This window comes from Rana temporaria, chromosome 2 (assembly GCF_905171775.1).
Source record: "Rana temporaria chromosome 2, aRanTem1.1, whole genome shotgun sequence".
Lineage (NCBI taxonomy): Eukaryota > Metazoa > Chordata > Amphibia > Anura > Ranidae > Rana > Rana temporaria.
This window is the reverse complement of record NC_053490.1, coordinates 265,462,868-265,482,083: the sequence shown is the minus strand read 5'-3', so window position 1 is coordinate 265,482,083 and position 19,216 is coordinate 265,462,868. Positions and strand designations below refer to the sequence as shown.

The following is a 19,216-nucleotide window of genomic DNA, read 5'->3' as shown; positions in this document are numbered from 1 at the left end:
CACACCGTATTTGCGTTGCAGTCTTACAAATGCACCTTTTTTTGGAAAAAATACACTTTTTAGAATAAAAAAATAAGACAACAGTAAAGTTAGCCCAATTTCTTTTTATATTGTGAAAGATAATGTTACACTGAGTAAATTGATATCCAACATGTCACGCTTCAAAATTACACCCGCTCGTGGAATGGTGACAAACTTTTACCTTTAAAAATCTTAATAGGCGAAGTTTAAAAAATTCAACATGTTGCATCTTTTATGTTACAGAGGAGGTCTAGGGCTAGAATTATTGCTCTTGCTCTACTGATCGCGGCGATACTTCACATGTGTGGTTTGAACACCGTTTTTATATTTTCTTATTTATTTTACCTTTTATTTACATTTTTTAAAATGTTCTTTTGCAAAAAAAAAAAAAAAAAAAAAAAACACTTTTATTCCATTTACAAGGAATGTAAACATTCCATGTATTGGGAAAAAAGGAGTGACAGGACCACTTAAATATGATATCTGGGTTCAAAAAGACCTCCGATCTCATATTTACACTAGAATGCAATAAAAAAAAAAAGTTGTCATTTGAAAAAAATAAAATGGCCCTTTAAGAGCTATGGGCGGAAGTGACGATTTGACGGCGCTTCCGTCCTGCTATGGTATGGAGACGGGTGGGGGCCATCTTCCTCTCACTCATCTCCATACCCAGCAACAGAGAGGACCCGATCACCTCTGTCACTGCCGGCGGCTCCGGTAAGTGGCAGAGGGCATGAGAGAGGGACCCCTCTCGAACCGCCGATAAAGGTGATCTCTTGCCGAATCCGCCGCAGAGACCATCATTATCGGAAACCGGACCCGCATGGTGAGGAGGATACCTGGGTTATGGCAGCTAGCTGCTGCCATAACAAAGATATCCCTCTTCAAACAGCCGACGTATATCGGCGTGCAGCGGTCCGGAAGTGGCTAAAAAGACCAGTGGTGTGGACCATCCTTATCAAAAAAGTTAAAAAAAAGTAATGCATTCCATACCTACAGTACGGTCTTCACCATAGTTTTTAATATATCACTTTGTTAAAAATCTTATCCAATTATACATAAATGACATTACGGCAAGTTTTCCCAAAATAACAGCTGTGTGCTCATTTAAATGTGAACAGTAATCCTGAAAACTCCAAGCATATACAGTTGTTAGCAATTGTGTCACATCACACAGTGACAAATATATTATCTATCAAGTGGGAACATCTGAACAAAGATTTTAAACAATGAGACCCTTGTACATTGAGATATTTGTACAGATGTTGCCACTGGATAAAGATTTAGCATATGTATCACTCTTTGGTGTGACGCAGTTGCTAACAACTGAAATTGTATATGCTTGAAATTAGTTTTTAAAAACTGTCTTTACATGCACTTTTAATTTTTAATAGATAACTGTACTTTAAATGTGGGTGTTTGACCAGTACAATTGATATCTGCAAATGTAAACATATCTAGGTTTTTCACGTTTTTCTCAGGTCAATGTATTTTGTTCTTTTCTTATAGGAATTAAACTTGAATCTTTCAGATATCATAGACCATATATTAAAAACACATGACACAACAAAGGTAATACCATATATTATTTTATTTAAATTTAACTATATATTAGATTGTATATGCAATAAAATGTAAGTTATAACGTATGCAATAAAATGTAAGCCATAATGTATGCAATAAAATGTAAGCTTAAAGCTGCCCATACACCATAACATTTTCTTGTTCAATTTTCTTTAGATTTACCTTCAACAATGTAGTGCGAGGGCCTTCCTGATTGCATACAAATTTAAAGCGTTTAGGTTTGACCTCATTATATGGTTTTGGTAAATCTAAGGCTACTTTCACACTGAGGCACTTTACAGGCGCTAGAACTCTGAAAATGGCACCCGCAAAGCACCTGTAAAGCTCTCCTGTCTCTCCAGTGTGAAAGGCCTTTCACACTGGAGTGGTGCGCTTGCGGGACGTTAAAATGCAAGTCATGCAAGCAGCATCTTTGCAATGCTTTAGGAGCGATGTAAACACCGCTCCTAAAGTGCCCCTGCCCATTGAAATCAATGGGCAGCACCTGCAAAGCTCTGTGGGAGTGGTGCTTTGCGCATGCTTTTAACCCTTTGTTCAGCCACTAGCAGGGTTAAAAGCACACGCTAGTGGCCAAAAAGCGCTGTTAAAACAACGATAAAGCGCATCTTTACCGCCGATGCCCCCAACGCCCTATTGTGAAAGTGCCCTATAGGAAAATGGTATAAGAAAGTTATGATGTATGGCCTGCCTAAGAGAAACAATGTAATTATAGAACTGGCTGTAGGTCTTCCAGCTGGGGGAAATGGAGGCTCTGAGGTCTGATTTGTTAGCCATAGGGTTTGGGGCTGGCATAGCAGACCTTTACTTTTTAAGTTTTAAAGTCCAATAAAAAAAAAAAACCCTGGCAGTGCCTCAGGGTACAGGCAGCAGGCTGCAGAGATGGAATGTTATGCTTTGTGCAAGAGAGTCTCTGTGTCTATCTTAAGAGGCCTGACGCACCTTCTTCTGAGTAACAGCTAGAGCTCTCCGGTTGGCAGGTAGTATAAGCTTCTTGTGTGCTTACTGGTGAAATGGAGGCGCTGATCTGGATGTGCCTTTTTTTTTTTTTTTTTAACTGCAGCTATGCATTCACTATAATAAAAAAAAATTAAAAGTCATGCTTTTTTATTTCTTATTTCCTCTTCTGCAGAGTGGACATCTTACACTGGAAGACTACCAGATTTGGAGTGTTAAAAGTGCACTTGCCAATGAGTTTTTAAACTTGCTCTTTCAGGTAAGTGATGCTAATTGATGGACAATATTTACACTCCTAATATAAAATAAGCAATGCCTGGAAAAAAATAATAATTCAATATAAACAAAACAAATACGTGTATATAGTACCTCACAACCTGGACATGCCATGTGGGTGGCAAAGTAAACCGAAAACTTGGCACAGACTTTATCATTGCCTAGCAACTCTATATGGCCGCCTCTCAGTTGGAATGGTACGGGCAATCACGCCATCAAGTCAATCAGTTGGCACATGCACATTGTGTGATTGGTGCACTTGCAGAATACAGCACACACATGCACACAAGAATCTCAAAATCGTGATGTCTATGGGGTCTTCTAAAAATCAGTAACAACGCTTAATTTCCAGAAACATGCAGGTGCCTCACAAATGTAGGACATATGAAATGCAATCGGCTGGGACAAAAAGGAGTCCAAAAGGAAACACAACCAAATATAGTACTTAAATATATGTTATGGGCATCATAAACAAAATTAATAGGCAATAGCAAAAAATGCTGCACACAAGAAGATAAATTTTAATGAACTAAAAAAATGATGTCTACATTTTCACTATTAATTCCTTCATATTTGTTAAACAATATTGCCTACATACTAAAAGCTTATGTGGGCTATATAGACAAGATATATATATTTTCCCTTCCTAGTACTTTAACTATGTGAAACTGTGGACAGGGAGGGTTCATTGATAACATCTGAACAGGCCCTAGAGAAGAGATGTATAAAAGAACAGAGAAAGTGCATTATCCAATAAAAAGGACAGGTTTATAAAAATATCTAAGCAAAAGACCACCAGAGCCACTATACACACACTTTATATGTACCAGGAAGTATTCACGTGGGTCTGCATATGCTAAACTGATATTTCCTTTGTGGTTGTTAGAGACAAGTGTATATTAGAGTACTGGCTAAAGACGAAACGCTCCATTCTACTTTATATTCCATACCTCCTGGTAAAAACACATTCTCAAATATCCCTGTTAATCAACTTATGTAGGAAAAGCCTCAACTCTTTCAAGAAATGGTATCAAAACATTGTAGTGACCTTAAACCAGCCATAGAACTAATAACTTTGGGCAAAGATTTGGATACCAACAACATGACATGTTTCAAGCAGGTTGTTTTGAGGTTGTGTTCGATACGTGCATGGAGAGATCACACGAATACTTATAAATATAACATTTATTAAAAGTAATAAAAGATACAGATAAAGATAAAGAAAATATAACAAGAATACTTCACTAAAAAATGCTGTTTCCACCATGGAGTCCCGTTTGCTGTTATGCAACATGGTCGACCATATTCACACGCATGCTTAAATTGCAAGCTCTGGTGTGAGACTAACCCTACAAGTTCTAGCTAGGGTATATAGTTCTTGTATGTAGTAATCGGCCAAGCCCACCTTCAGAGCAAAATACCTTCTAAGAAAAATAGCATATTCCTCAAGGAGAGGGGGCTGGCTTGTCCATAAAATGAGCTTACAATCACATTCCAATGACATGAGTCAGCTGAAAGTTACTAGAATAGCCAAGATATTGGAAGCGTTATTAGATATTTGTGAGGCCAACCTTAATAAGGAATATGAAATATGCAATTTCCCTATCACCGGTGTTATGCTCTAAGTCTAAATGGATGTGTATGGGAATCCAAAACTCGACTGTGAACAAAAGCCTTGAAATCTTTATTTTTTCTGTCTTCTTTACTATCCAGCATAACTTTTTCACCCAGAATTGAAAATATTTTTATAATAACATGTTTTCATTGCAATGCTTTTTGATTTAAAAAAAGACTTGGGCCCCTTTCACACTATCGTGACTTTGACGCAATTTTAGGAAATGCCTGTGTATCTAGCATCAGAATCGGACCAAAGTAATACAGGGACTACTTTGAAGTTGGTGCGACTTGAAGTCGCACAGATATGAATGGTACTCGTTGAAAATCATAGGTTATGACTTGTCATATGACTTTGCTGTCCCAAGTGGCAGGACAAGTCGCACAAGTGTGAAAGGGGTCTTTTGGAATATGTTTTGAAGAACACAACATTTTAAATCTATAACTGAAAGGTTACCAGACACTGAGCAAAATGTTAGATCGAGTTTAAAATGACAAATGCCCAGTGAATTCCTCTAGCATAATATGTTGCTGTCAAAGGGTTAACAGTATTTAATCTGATTTGTAATATGTCATTGTATTAGCGCTTTGTTTTATTTGTGTGTGTATATTTTGGAGTGGTCTCGATCCATAGACATTACATCTCTGTGTTATTTGATAACCCTTCCAATTTCTAGGAGCAGGTGTGAGATGTTGATTACTGTTGTATTAGAAATGTTATTTGTTCTGTAGGAGGCTGAATGACTTATAAAGCTTTTTTCCTCTCTCTGTTGGGTGCTTGAGTGTACTAAAATTAGTGTACTACAATGCATGTCTGTGTGCTGATTAGGGAGCAATCAATTAACAGCAATTATATTTCCCAGCTTGAAAAATCAGTTATTACTAGTTGACACTTTTTTCACTTGACAAAAATACAATATGAAAAACGTTGGCCATTTATCTGCTGCATCACATTCTCCATCTCATGATTGCATATAGGTTGTAAAGCAGTTCTTTAGTTCTGGAGATTTTTGAACAGTATAACCACAATGTAATTAATTTACACATGCACACAAACACTCCTGTTTTGTGAGATTTAACTTCAAATAGAGTTTTCCATTGACTCCGTTCACTTGGCTTTTTTTCCCCCCAATTCTATTTTTCTAACTATCAAAGTAACACATCTTTCAGCCTCATTTGAATTGTTATTTACATAGCTCTGTCTATTCCTTCTACCCTGGTTCAGCCTCTCTGTTTGTATAATCACTTTTCTACTGTGGTGAATTTATAAATGGCGGAATAGTGGACTGTTTACCAACTGTCATTTACAAACACTGATGTAGAAGCGGCCTTAGGGCAGCTATTGTGCTGGTCAATGGCTGTGAACCGAGTCAGATTGCTCTGCTCACGGATACAATGTACCGAGTTGATCTGAATGGCTCTGTAGCATGTGATTTCTGTAAAATATCCAATCCCAGTAATTACATGCTACTAATAAAAATGCAAAGACAGGTGCTAGTACATAAACATAACTCAATACTAATGTTCTATTAAACAGTACATGGTTCTTTTCTGTTAAAAAAAAAAAACAGTACACAATTGATCTGAAAAAAGTGATAAAAACAGCCCCAATTCACTGTGCTCTTGTGAAAAATATGTAATAACCTTTTGTCTCTACAAATAAGTAAGTGTTGATCCACGTGCCCAGGCAAAGTATGCACTCACCAAATGTATGCGGCCGACAAAGCAGCCTACACACCTTTATGGGGTAATCCCTGTGCCTGTTTTTTCAGATTTTCATCATAAGAATTACACTGTCTCCCAGCTTGAAGGCCTCACTAATATAAACTCTCATTCACTCAAAGAGAAAATAAGAGACGGAAATAAGAGACCCAGAGGTAGATCATACTGTAGTAGGTTTATTGCAAAAGGATGCAGGCAATGTTTAAAAATGCTGCTAACATTCTGTGGGTGCCTAAGTGGAACCAACACATCCAGTTCAACTGTAATAATCTTCCAGCACCACCACTCATGTTGCCGGAGCCAGCGTGCATTCCAAAGGTTAGGTGTGATGACGTATTTCACTATGATCTATCTCTGAGTCTCTTGTTCTTTCAGTGAAAACAGGAAGTGAGTTGATATCCTTTCAAAGTGAGAGAATCCTGGGGTGTCACCAGAAGTAAGGCCCTTGTTGGAAAGATTTTTCCTGTATTCCTGTTCTGATGTCAACCCACAATTTGGGATTTTCTTTCACTTTCAATTAATACTGGTAAACAGGACAAATAAAGTGGGTAAATCTCCCTAACAGGGGTACAGACAGATATGGCATAAAAACACAAGCTAGCACACATTTTCAAATACAGACACTCTCCTTAAAAAATAAATAAAAAAGCAGTAAAATATACAATCCACGCTGTATACCAATTCGGAGAAATGCTTTAATATTCTTGTTTAGTATTTTTTTTTTATTCTTCACATTATTTTATCTTGTAAGTGTCGGACCTCCTAAAACAAAAAAAAAAACAGAGTTTCACTTTTTGGCATTTGCTGTTGAGTTTATTTACCCTCCAGCTTCTTTTATATCTCTGGGACTTTCTTGACATATCAGGGACCAACAGACAAGAACGTCCCTAACACTGACAGCTGTAGGTGGAATTATAGGAAACTGAAAAGATTATCTCACTAATGAAATGATATTCAATTTTACCTGCAAAACACCAAAAAAAATAAATGAATTTGGGTGCAGTGGAATATTAGATTGTAAATAAGAGCTAAGCTATTGTAAAACCTATTGGACATCATTTATATTTGTTTGGGTATCCATTGCCATCGTCCTTCCATCGTTCATTTGTAATATGCGTTAGGAAACCTTATCTCTTAGAATTCTTGTGATGCTTCCCCCAAAGGAGTCTGACGCTTGATTTTAAGAGCGTCGCGTATACGCTCTAAGCTTAAATGCTACCATGTACAGAGAAGCTGCTTATCATGCTGTGAACGGTTTGGTTTATATATGTCTTTGTCAGTGTCAAATGATCCAAGAAGCTGAGCATCTGTTCTTTACAAGCTTTTATTGTGCCTGGAAAAGGATAAGTCAGCTTTATATAACGTGAGTAGCTCTTTGCTCATGCCAGTTCACTGCTGTTAAGCAGAATGCTATGGAAAAAGCAGTAAGGCAGTCATTGTATAGAAAGCAAGCTGTACCAGCGGTTGAAGAAAAATAAGTTATCCCTGCCCTATAGAGGGTTTTCTATTGCTCATTTGCGCTGATTTGTTCTTTTTATATGGCACTGATCGGTTTGGGAATTTGAAGTAACTATATTTAGTAGAAATCATTATTTACTCAAATGGTGGGAAGGGCAAGGGCAATGCTTGATTCAAAAACCTTAATAGTAAATTGTTTGTTTAATTCAGTGGCACAGTGGTGTTATTTCTATGGTTGTGGAATCCAAAGTGGATTATGGAACTGCTTGTGGTGTATAGACCAAGTATAAGGTTAAAAAAAAAAAAAATATTTGAAAGGCAAAAGTTTTTTAAAGGTAGCTATACACCTGGAGAGATGTTTGTGATGAGAACTGTAAAACAATGCTACACATGCCAGGAACAATTGTCTTTTAGGATTCTTATTCTTCATGTATCTCCTGTTGAGCCCAGTGTCTTTTTCTGAAGGTCAATTTGTCAGATCTATATGTGGCAAGTGGGGTGAAAGTAAAATCTAAGATTTCTTTGCTTGCTGACCTGTTCATACATGTAAATTTTTTGATGTTGGTTAGCACCCTTTTTTGCAGTCTCTGCAATATGCACTTAAAGTACCCCCAGGTAATTTCAAGGTAATTGGAAAACCGTTTGTCCAATAGCGTATTTTTTGTTGACATAAGCATTCGCAAAATATGGGGGGTGTGCTTTAATTTCTATCATTACCTTCTAGGTTTGCCACATAGTTTTGGGATTAAGGCCGGCTACTCCAGAAGAAGAAGGACAGATCATCAGGTATACCTCTATTACTAACCTTTTTTTTTACTCCTATTGTTAAATAGTACTTAACAGAATTTTGTATTTTTGTTTGCAGGGGATGGTTGGAACGGGAGAGCCGGCACGGCCTCCAATTTGGACATAACTGGTTTCTTATCTCTGTACAGTGGTGGCAACAGTGGAGGGAATATGTTAAATATGTAAGTGCTGCATTAAAGTATATGTAAACAATGAATTTTGCTTATTTTCTCCCTTTTGGTCTGTTAAATATGTCATTGAAAGTTTATGGTTAAATCTTTTCAATAAGTGAAAAATACCTGTTGAAATCTTGGGAGCTGATAACTTCCTGTGCTTTTGTTTGTGCACATGGGGGGGTTATGCAGATGAAAAGGGGGAGGACTATGAGAGATTTCTGTTTCTGTCTTGCGGTGTGCCTCAAGGGTTAAAACATGGGGAAATATGCAGACGTGTACTGAATATTTTTTTATAGTTTGCCTTGACACTTTAAGGTTTTCTTGGCTGTAGAAAGCTGCCAGTTTGTGATGATTAGGTAGATTTGATACAGCTTTTCTTTTGCTTGCTTTACATAAAGTACTTTACCATTAATGTATTGAACATGTCTATTTAATTAATTCACATTCATGTTTAACCACTTTCAGACCGCCTACCGCACATATACTGCGGCAGGACGGCCTGGCTGCACAAAATTACTTATGTCGTTTTGTGCATGAGATACTGTTGGCACGCCTGCTGCACGGCAGGGGAGAGCGCAGGTCCTGCGGACTCAACGTCCGCCAGCCACCTGCCGTCGCTCCACAGAGATGCAGACCTGTTCTGACAGGGGACAACACTGAGATCGGCTGTTCCTAGTGATCAGGAACAGCGATCTCTGTGTTGTCCCTGTGAGCCCATCCCCCACACAGTTAGAACACTGAGGGAAGATAGTTAACCCTTTGTTCGCCCCTAGTGTTACCCCTTCCCTCTCAGTGTCATTTATACATTGATTAGTGCATTTTTTTTTTAGCACTGATCACTGTGTTGCTGTCACTGGTCCCCAAAAAGTGTCACTTGGGGTCAGATTTGTCCCCTGCAATGTCGCAGTCCCGCTCAAAATCGCAGATCGCCGCCATTACCAGTAAAAACAATTAAAACAATTATTAAAAGTCCCTAAATCTACCCCCTATTTTGTAGACGTTATAACTTTTGCGCAAACCAATATTCGCTGATTATGGTGGTTTTTTTTTGTTTTTTTTTAACAAAAATATGTAGAAGAATACACATTTGCCTAAACTGATGAATAAATTAGTTTTTATACATTTTTTTTTTTTGAATATGCATTATAGCAGAAACTCAAACTTTTTTTTTTTTTTTTTTTTTTCAAAATTGTCGCCCTTATTTTTTGTTTATAGCACAAAAAAAAAAAAAACGCAGGGGCGATCAAATGCCAACAAAAAGCTCTATTTGTGTGGAAAAAAAGGACATACATTTTGAATGGGTACAACGTCACACGACCGCGATTTCCTCAGTTAAAGCGACGCAGTGCCGTATCAAAAAAAAAATGGCCTGGTCATTAAGGGGATAAATCCTTCCGGGGCTAAGGTGGTTAAACACAACTGACTTCAGGTTTTCTTTCAAATGCCTTGTGCTCCAGCCATGAAGCCACTAATTCCTATGACAAGGTGCTTACTGCTAGCAATTTAGGAGATTCTCTAGTTGTTAAGGGGGAAACTTTTGTAAAACAGACTTTAACCTCTTGCCGACCAGCTCACGCAGATATACTGCGGCAGCGCTGCGCGTACCCGTATGGTGGCTTGTGCAGTTGCGAACGGGCGCACAGTGCCACCAGCATGCTGGCGGACGCAATGTCTGCCGGCGACCCGCGATCACGGTGAAGAGAGCCAGAATGGGGAACTGTGTAAGCAAGTCGATTCTCTGTTCTGCCAGATGAATGACGGGGATCTACTGTTCCCAGTGATCGAGAACAGTGATCTCTGTCATGTCCCTGGCAGAACATCCCCCCTACAATTAGAACACACCCAGGGAACACATTTAACCCCTTGATTGCCCCCTTTTTACATTGGTCAGTGCATTTTTATAGCACTGATCAATGTAATAATGTCACTGGTCCCCAAAAAGTGTAATTTGGGGTCAGATTTGTCCACCGCAATGTCACAGTTCTGCTAAAAACAATAACAAATTAATAAAAGTCCCAAAATCTATCCCATAGTTTGTAGACAAAATAACTTTTGCGCAAACCAATCAATATATTGCCTATTTCGATTTTTTTTTATTTTTTTACCAAAAATATGTAGAAGAATATATATTGGAGTAAAAAGATGAATACATGTTTTTTTTTTGGATATGTATTATGGCAAAAAGTCTAAAAAAGTTTTGTTTTTTCAACGTTGCCGCTCTTTGTTTATAGCGCAAAAAATAAAAACCACCAAAAGAAAGCTCTATTTGTGGGGAAAAAAAGGATGCCAATTTTGTTTGGGTACAGCGTTGCATGACAGCGCACTTGTCAGTTAATGCAATGCAGTGTGGTATAGCATAAAAATGGCTTGGTCAGGAAGGAGGTAAATCCTTCCGGGGCTGAAGTAGTTAAAGGATAAGTTCACTTTTGCAAAGGAATAATAAATGCAAGTTTTTTTTTTTGCAGGTAAATAAATGTGCATTTATTTTATTTATTTTTTTGGAGCCTATAAAGCTTTGCGCACCATGCAGGCCTCCAGCAGAGCCAGTGTATCTGCTTGCCCGTACATCCTGTCTGGTTAGGTAGGTACAGCGCTGTGGTAGTTCATTGAAAACTACAAGCTGACAGCTGCAAAGGCTGCCGGGCCATGCCCAGGGCCCTGTCAATCAGTGACACGGCCGGGTGGGCAGAGCCCCACTTGGCCATGTTTTTTTTTTTTTATTGTGACAGCTTAAGACTTAAACCACATTGAAAGTAGGTGGAATGACTTGAGGACTGCAGTCCACAAACGGTCACCAACAAATTTAACTGAACCTGAGCAGTTCTGCAAAGAAGATGTAGTAGAGACATACTCCAACAGAATAAAGGCTGTAATAAAAGCAAAATATGGTACATTAAAGGCTGCAAAGCAACAACATGTGATTATTTAAAGGGGGCTTTTTCTTTTCTATAACCACCATGTGTGTATGTGGAGATTAGAGATAGATGGAGATATATATATATATATATATATATATATAATCTCTCATAATTTACATTTTTGCATTAAAAATTGTAAACCTTTCTATGTAATTTGTTACCTAATCTGGTTATAAAGGGGTCATATGCAAAGTATGCTGCACTATAGGGTTGCATCGGTAAGTTTTGTAAATAGTATGGTACTGTCCTTGTTCATATACTTTGCTTGTTTAATGTTAAAAAGTGAGCAGCCTCTTGAATTCCTCAAAATGTTAAATTATGACCTAATTAGGGGAAATGTTTGGCTCACTGGATAGCCAAGTAAAAATGTGTTGTGACAGATTAGTGTAGAAGAGTTTATTTCCAGTGTCATCACTCTGACATGTGCTTCATCACTAGCCTCAAGGTTGAAACATCTGCGTAGTTCTAAGAAACGCAAAGCCTTCTTTTTTTTAGCATTGTGGAAAAAAGCAAATATTTTTTCCTGCGGAAGCGCATACATGCTAAACGGCATTTAAAATGACTACATAATAGTTACTCAAAGTATATAGATAATAACCTATATCCTATGGTATGTGAGTTGGGTCACTAGCACTAGTCCACTTTCTTCTCAGTAATTACTCTGGATGCAAGATTAGCAAAGCTAACTCCTGGCCAAACTGTATATCTAGATATCACAAATTTAAGACTTTGAGGTCATTTATATCTCATAAAGAAATGCTTGGCATGATCTGGAACATTTGGCATTTCAGTCTTTGTTACCTTTTTGGCCTAGCCAGAGCAATTTTGCCCCATTTGTTTCTTGAAACTTCCAGCAGTACTGTGGTGATAGTATGCAATAAAAATGCAGTAAACGTACCTTCTACATATTGTATAATTTCCATCCTTACTCGTAGACACTTGGAAATACTCTGAAACACTCCGTTCCCGAGTTTCACTGAACCTCTACGAGTGGTTTCCGATTGTCTCCGGTGCCCCCCCACCTCTGGCTTACATGCGGTACTGCATACAGTAGCAGTGACACACACTGGAACAAATTATCTGAGTTTTTATTGATTCCTATGGGGAAGCTCGCTTTGATATACAAGTGCTTTGGACTACAAACATGCTACTAAAAAAATATCATGTTTGGGTTCTAAGTAATTTTCTAGAATTTTTATTTTATTTTAACTTGAAAACAACAAATGTCAGAAAAAGGTTTAGTGTTTAAATGGTTACCGGTAACTTTTCCTAATTTACATACAGTCTATTCCTTTGATGTAAAAGACTAATTGTTACAATTTTAAGACTTAACATTCCACTGATAAAGAATGTTGTAAAACTTGGCAGACTGCCCAGACTTTTGATGGCTGAGATCAGAGAGAATTCTCTGCATACAAAAGATCGGGAAATACTTTGTCAAGAACGGGTAAAAATTACGATAACGATTCTTGACGATTAATCGTGCCGCTCTACTATGCAGTCCTCATTTCTCATATACATGTGGAGACTACGCCATTCGATAGAATAGGATATCACAGATCCATTTACACAGAACCCAGAGTTGGCTTGCTAGTGTGTTTCGATTGGATGGGATGGATTATGTTGAGGCTGCCATTGGAAAAACATATTTCTTTTGCTAGACTTCAGTGAGGACCAGAGTACGCAACTTAAACCCTTACATATTCCCATTGACTGGCCTTGGGTAATACACAGAGGAGATTAAAGGCCTCCTACATAAGTTGTACCTGTCAATCTGCTAGTGGACTGAGGGGGACTGCTGCACACAGAAGGCTTTTTATCTTGATGCATAGAATGTATTAAAATAAAAAAACTCTGACTTTACAACCCCTCTAAGTGTGCGCAAAGAAAGGCTGCTTTTAGAGGTACACCGTTTGCTCATATTTTAATATAATAGTCAAAATGTGCTCATGAATGCTGGACAACACCTTTTCATGCACTACAGCAATATGTGCTTATTTTTCTCAATGTGAGTGTCAAAGTGTATACACCTTTGAGATGGAGTACCACTTGTGATGTCAACTGTGGAGAATTCTGATGTTCGCCAGAGCCTTGACTGCGTATAATACCTTTTCGAATTACCATGCGGCAGTCACACACACGTGGGCATTTGCAAAAGAATCTGCTTTATTGAAGAACAAGTAATGCAAGGGGTAGGCACCCTAGAGCACGCTTAAAAGGGTGGGTACAGAAAGTAATTTCCAGTGGCACCCCACTGTTGTATAAATCCTGGCTGTTTGCAGAGCAGACAGACAGATATCTTGTGTCTCATTCATCTTAATGAAATAATCCATATTTAAGCTAAATAGATTCACTCACCATCCATTCCCTGCCATACATCCAAGTCAAGAGACCATCACACCATCTGTCCTCATCCATCGCTCTCAGCCATCACTGACTTCCAGCAGCTTGTTTGTTTATTATATAGGGTCAACATTAGTAACAAAGTCGTGGTTTCACAAAACAGCCAATCAGACATGTTGTATACTTTCAAAAGAACCAATCACAGACATGTGATTCAAACAATGCTTAGTAGTGGTTTGTGCAAACGGCTGCGGGCAGTGACCATGCTCTGTGAGAGACAAAGGAATCAAAAAACATGGCCACTGCACAGAGCCGTGTGCAAACCAAACCAAAGCCAATGTTGCAAACCATACTTAAATCATGGATCAGATAACCATAATTTTCGTATAGTTATGCTACAGTTTCCATGTACGCAGATCTGTCCACTCAGAGTCATTTAATGCAGTCGACAAGAAGTGGCCAGTCCCTTGCTGAGGCATAAATTAACGTCCCTAAAAGGAGCTCGCAAATCTGCTGTTTCCATGAAAAGGTGTTTGCGCCAAAGGCCTTCCACCAACGTCTGTATGCGTGAATTCGCTCACCTGAGCGCATTACAGCAAAACCGACACTGGGGGGACATCTGACAACATACATTTATAGAATTTTCCACAACACCACCCAGAAGATTGTCACGTGGTATACAAACAGGCTTTGACTGGCATGCTGTAATACCTGATGATCTTTCAACTGGTCCCTGCTACTACAAATCTGGCGCTGCCGCTATAGGCTATAATTGACAGTACCAAGCTAGTCTAAAGCCTAGACTTCCTCTCTTCTCCTGCAGCACACCCACTTCCGTGGCATTTAAGGGAGGCCCACTTGAGATTTACTGAAATTCCTAGTACCAGTTTAGGCTCCTCTGTGGCTGGGGACATATTAAATAAATAACCTTACCCTTAGACCCTTTCTAAGGGCTTCAGTGTGAAAGGGATCTTATTGAAGCCACCATCTGCAGTAAAAATTAAGATAAACCCCTGAACCCCTTTCTGATGGTGCAGAAATCGGTACTGATCTAAGGTCTTAAGGTGCAGATTGGTTGCACTGTTTTCAGGGGCACATGATTTTCTAATGCTTGTTAATTCATACTTAATGTGTAAAAGGTTGCTGGCCCTGAAAGTAATGTAATATGTTTTGAAGCAGTGCTCAGCTATTTCTTCAGCTGTGTCTGGAGAAAAAGAGACTTCATACATTCAAGGAGTATCAGCCTGCACTGAAGGGAATTAAGTACATACAGTATTGCTCTAGTGCAGGAGTCTCCAAACTTCCTATACAAAGGGCCAGCTTTCTATCCTTCAGACTTTAGAGGGGCCGGACTGTGGCCAATATGAGTAGAAAATGTCCTGACATTGGTAGCCATGCTCCGTTATTAGTGTCAGTGAGAGGAATAGTGCCCCATCATTGGGCCAGATCCACATAGAAATGGATAGGCGCAGCGTATCAGAGATACGCTACGCTGCCGTATCTTACCTTGCTTTAAGTCGAATCCAGGAATATTTTGCGCCGTAAGCTATGGCGGCGTAGTGTATTTCTGGCGGCGGAATTCAAATCGGCGATTAGGGGGCGTGATTCATTTAAATGAAGCGTGTCCCCGCGCCGATTGAACTGCGCATGCTCCGTTTTGAAATTTCCCGCCGTGCTTTGCGCGAAATGACGTTGCAACGACGTAATTTTTTTAACTTGGACATGACTTATGTCCATCCCTATTCACGGACGACTTGCGAAAAAAAAAAAATTCAAATTTAGACGCGGGAACGACGGCCATACTTTAACATGGCAAGTCCATCTATACGCCGCAAAATAGCAGCTTTAACTATACCCTGGAAAAAGTTGACTAGAGACAACGTAAGAGAATGCGACGGCCGCGCGTACGTTCGTGGATCGTCGGAAAAAGCTAATTTGCATACCCGACGCGGAAAACGACGCAAACTCCACCCAGCGGACGCCGAAGTATTGCATCTACGATCCGAAGCCGTACGCCTGTCGTATTGAACCCAGATGCCGTCGTATCTTGGTTTGAGGATTCAAACTAAAGATACGACGCGGGCAATTTGAAAGTACACCGGCGTATCAGTAGATACGCCGGCGTACTCTCTCTCTGGATCTGGCCCATTGTTGTTAGTGAAAGGAGTAGTGCCCCATCGTTTGTGTCAGTGAGAGGAATAATGCCTCATCATTAGTGTCAGTGGGAGAAATAGTGCCCCATCATTGATGCCAGTGAGAGGAATAGTGCCCCATCATCAGTGTCAGTGGGAGGAATAGTGCCCCATCCGTTACAGTGGGAGGAATAATGCCTCATCATTCATGTCAGTGGGAGGAATAGTGCCCCATTATTGGTGTCAGTGGGAGGAATAGTACCCCATCATTGGTGTCAGTGGGAGGAATAGTACCCCATTATTGGTGTCAGTGGGAAGAATAGTACCCCGTCATTGGTGTCAGTGGGGGGAATAGTACCCTATGATTGGTGTCAGTGGGAGGAATAGGGCTCCATAGTGATATAGACTTATAAATGCCTGTACTCAATAAATAATAATCATTAATTTGTATCCAATTTTAATGAACAAAATACCTGAATTTCTCTTGATGTACTGGTGAATATCATTGAATGAATTTGTATGTGTTGACATTTTTAGTTATTCTTTTTTTATTTCCTAATTTCAAGGATTCCAAACCTGTTGTTATTGAACCTTCTCCGTCATTAAGTGGCAGCCACCACTCACTGGGGACCTCATCATTGGATCAAAGGGAAGATGACCGGACAGGGACTAATGTACATGGCACTACAGAAGACAAATCTTCCGATAACATATCTAGTGCTTCCGAAGCTTCGGAGTCAACTAACAGCAGTAAGAATAAAGACTGCTTCCAAGCAGAGCTTTTATGTTTAGTTTCATCTGAGGTGAAGTCCACAGGGAAATGAATATGTTTACCATTACACAACACAGTAGAAAAGATGGTCGAAAATCAGACGAGATGGCTATAGATTTCTTTTGTATGCGATCATAGGTCCCTGAAGTTTTAATCCATTTGCTCAGAGAGACAGAAAGAGACAAGTAATGCACTTCAGAGTAATTTCCATTCTGGCATAGGCCTGCATTGCAGTTATCACCTTGGGTGATGGTGATAAATAGACCAAACACAAGGAAGCGGTATATGCATAGGATTTTATTCACAAGAGTAACCTTGGTCAAGGCCATGAAATCGTAGGCCAACATTTTTTCTGCTTTACTTGATGGTTTTTCCATAAACCTGTAAAGGATAAGTTCACCTTTCTGTAACATGTTATACCCATATTTAGGGTGAAAGATGTTACAGATATAGCAGCCCTGCACCCTCCTGTTCCTCAGTTTTGACAGCAAGCCCCCCCCGTTCGCTTTCACAATTGAATTAAAACGCAGCTGTGTGGGGCTCTGATCACCCAGCTGCGTCATTTATTTACAGAGTCCTGTAAATGTGAAAACTACAAGTACCAACAGCCTTTGCAGCTGTCAGCTTGTAGTTTTCAATGAACTATCAGGGCGCCGTTGAGTGCTCTTGGTAGCTCATTGAGACTTCCTGTCAGTGTGTAACTGCCTGCCTGTACGAGGTATGAGCAGACAGCTTACACTGTCGGTCTACAAGAGTCCTGCTTTGCACCTGCAATCCGCTGATCGTTAGTGCGATGCTTTGCCGGCTCCTAATAAGCAAAATAAAAAATGCAGATTTTTTTACCTGCAAAAAGATGTGCATTTATTTATCTTTTAAAAAGGTGAACCTATCCTCTAGAATTTGATGTACTTAGTTGCATGTTTAAAAACTGCACATTTTAATTCAGTGTATAGATACTTAGCGTTGTTTTGGGCTTCACATTTCTGAAATGTATAGATAGGATATGTTAATTCCAGAGTGATCGTTTTCTTTTCTATATTTCAAATAACAGGACCTATGGGTACTGTTTCTTAACATGATCACCACAAACCTTCTCCTTCTATCGTCATAGTTTATCAGAGTGGTATAGTATATAGACCGCTACTCCCAACTTGCCTCTAAAATGCCATAAATAGTTGATGCCTCATTTTTGGTTAGATGCTCTTGGTACTTTGTGTCGGAGTTCCTAGCTGCACCCATTTTCTGCAGGCACGAAGATGGGAGTCTTATGCCGCGTACACACGATCAGGCTTTTGCCCGGCCAAATCACATCGATTCCGACAGGATTGCATTTGAGAAAAATAGAACATGTTCTATATCTAAACTCCGATGGAATTTATCGGAATTTCCGATGAAAAAACTCTGATGGGGCATACACACGATAGGAATATCCAATGGAAAAAGTCAGTCTGACTTTGTCCATCGGAAATTCCGATCGTGTGTACGCGGCATTACTCTGCGTTGATGGTTTTCCATTTATGCTGCATTATAGAACATGAAGCTGGGGGATTCTAGGATGGTATCTAATAGGGAGTCTATGGCACTAGCGTCTTTGTGTAATATAAAAAGTTAATGGGTGAATGTCTCACCAATATCCACCCATTGATTAAATGTCAAGTTTTAGTGGACTGGCTCTTTAACACCGTGTTGGCATGATCTGTGTTCTTTCTCATTTAGTATCTCAGGCTGAAATCTTTTAGAGCATCAATACACATAGAGACACGACTAAGTACTAGGCACAAATAAAATGAAGCATTTTTATGCATAAGGCTAAGCTAAATGGTAATAAACATTTAAAGCCACGTCTAAAAAAAAACATGTAGACACAGGAAAGCATGATATTGGGGGTTTGTCATATGTATTTGTGCGTCTGGCATTTACATGCTATATTTTTACGATTTGAAGCTTTGAGAACTACTGGTTTGAGATTAAATATGCAGTACCTGCAGAAATATTTCTTTCATTATAGACAATGTTATATATGTATATATGTTATCTTGTGTATCTAACGTTTCCATTTAAAATAATACATATTTATTTCTCTCCCAGCTTTGTTTTATTCAAGCTCGACGGGTGCAGACATGTGCTTTGCACGTCAACATAACACTTCAGATAACAATAATCAGGGTATGATTGGTGCCAATGGCTGTTTATTATCGCAGCTTAACCCACAGAAGCCAGGTGCAATTGACAACCAACCTTTAGTAATGCAGGAGAATGTAAAGGTATGTTGTGTGTGTGTGTGTGTGTGTGTGTGTGTGTGTATATTTATATATTATATAGCTCAAGTATATACAGCCGTGGCCAAAAGTTTTGAGAATGACAAAAATATACATTTTCACAAAGTCTTCTGTGTTTTTAGCTCTTTCTGTCAGATGTTACTATGTTATACTGAAGTATAATTGCAAGCATTTCACAAGT

At 39.1% G+C, this 19,216-nt stretch overlaps 1 protein-coding gene across 2 annotated transcripts in view; it reads left to right on the top strand.

Moving 5' to 3' along the window:
- The window catches only part of USP32 (ubiquitin specific peptidase 32), a 265,092-nt gene that overhangs the window by 148,436 nt on the left and 97,440 nt on the right, over positions 1-19,216 (top strand). For both annotated transcript variants that reach the window (XM_040336910.1, XM_040336911.1), the window contains exons 9-14: positions 1,531-1,593; positions 2,735-2,818; positions 8,354-8,415; positions 8,495-8,597; positions 16,551-16,734; positions 18,845-19,020. In XM_040336910.1, the coding sequence (XP_040192844.1) occupies positions 1,531-1,593; positions 2,735-2,818; positions 8,354-8,415; positions 8,495-8,597; positions 16,551-16,734; positions 18,845-19,020 (672 nt within the window). The remainder of the gene's footprint in view (positions 1-1,530; positions 1,594-2,734; positions 2,819-8,353; positions 8,416-8,494; positions 8,598-16,550; positions 16,735-18,844; positions 19,021-19,216) is intronic.